Source organism: Rhincodon typus, unplaced genomic scaffold (assembly GCF_021869965.1).
Source record: "Rhincodon typus isolate 14 unplaced genomic scaffold, sRhiTyp1.1 hic_rhity00004698, whole genome shotgun sequence".
In the NCBI taxonomy this organism is placed as follows: domain Eukaryota; kingdom Metazoa; phylum Chordata; class Chondrichthyes; order Orectolobiformes; family Rhincodontidae; genus Rhincodon; species Rhincodon typus.
In genome coordinates, this window is record NW_025970336.1 from 11483 (window position 1) to 12403 (window position 921).

Below are 921 nucleotides of genomic sequence, written 5' to 3' on the forward strand. Positions count from 1 at the left end.
TGCAGTGGATCAGGGAGATTCCAGGAACAAAGCTTGTACTTTCCAGAAGCTGCACAAGGTGTAAGTGTGCACACCCCAATCCCACTGTCTCCCTGTCCCTCGGTGATGTTGCTGGGGAGAGTTGATTTCACTGTGTTGCTCATGGGCTGTTTCTCCTGTTTAGCTGGACCCCACTGGAGGAATCGAACAGTGACATTTGTGCCTGTTGCCATGTGGGGAACTGTGGTAGCACAAGGGAGATCCTCTTTCCCTCCAGAAGAAGGAGAGACCTTCAATCTGAAGGTGGTAGGTCATTGACCCTCTCGATGTTGTGGCTACAACACCCCCTCCCTGTCCCTGACTGAAATGTTTCTTGCAGAGAGTGAAGCTGGATTGAAGTGGGAGGGTGAGGCCTCTCTTGGCCCCCTGCTCATTCTGGATCCTGAGCTGACCAGCCTGGCAACTGAGCCCCTGACTGAGGTTGAGCAAAGGATGCAGGAGAGGTCTCCAGGCGGTGAGTTGTCTGACTGCTAGTTTCCCTCTTTGTCCCTGTTTCCCTCAGTAACCATTGGTGTCTCCTTGTTGTGTAGGTGTGCAGTCTGAGCTGGTTCTGATGGTGGCCCTGACAGTGACAGCTGTCTCCCTGATCTCTGCTTCATTGATGGCCTTGTTCCTGTACAGGAAACACAAGCAGACTCAACTATTGTTGGAATAGTCCAATAAAGCAGTGATTCCTTGTCTCTTGTTTCTGGCAGCTCGTTTGTCTCTGCATCCTCACATAGCAGTTGATATTCCTGGGGTTACATTCTGAACCCTGAAGAAACCTTCCTGCATGTTTTTTTACTGAAGGTATTGTTTGGGTTTTGCTTCTTGCAGTGACTACAGGGGCTTGTAGACAACACAAAATGGGAAGTCCATTTCTGATGAGATCACTTTGCACCA

At 49.9% G+C, this 921-nt stretch overlaps 1 protein-coding gene across 1 annotated transcript in view; it reads left to right on the forward strand.

Annotated features, from left to right (window-relative positions):
* Positions 1–719, forward strand: part of LOC125481975 (zona pellucida sperm-binding protein 3-like) — a 6101-nt gene extending 5382 nt beyond the window's left edge. Inside the window, exons 5-6 of the mRNA XM_048593942.1 lie at positions 359–493; positions 570–719. Coding sequence (XP_048449899.1) covers positions 359–493; positions 570–694 — 260 coding nt within the window. The 3' untranslated portion in view covers positions 695–719. The remainder of the gene's footprint in view (positions 1–358; positions 494–569) is intronic.
* The last annotated feature ends 202 nt before the right edge of the window (positions 720–921 follow it).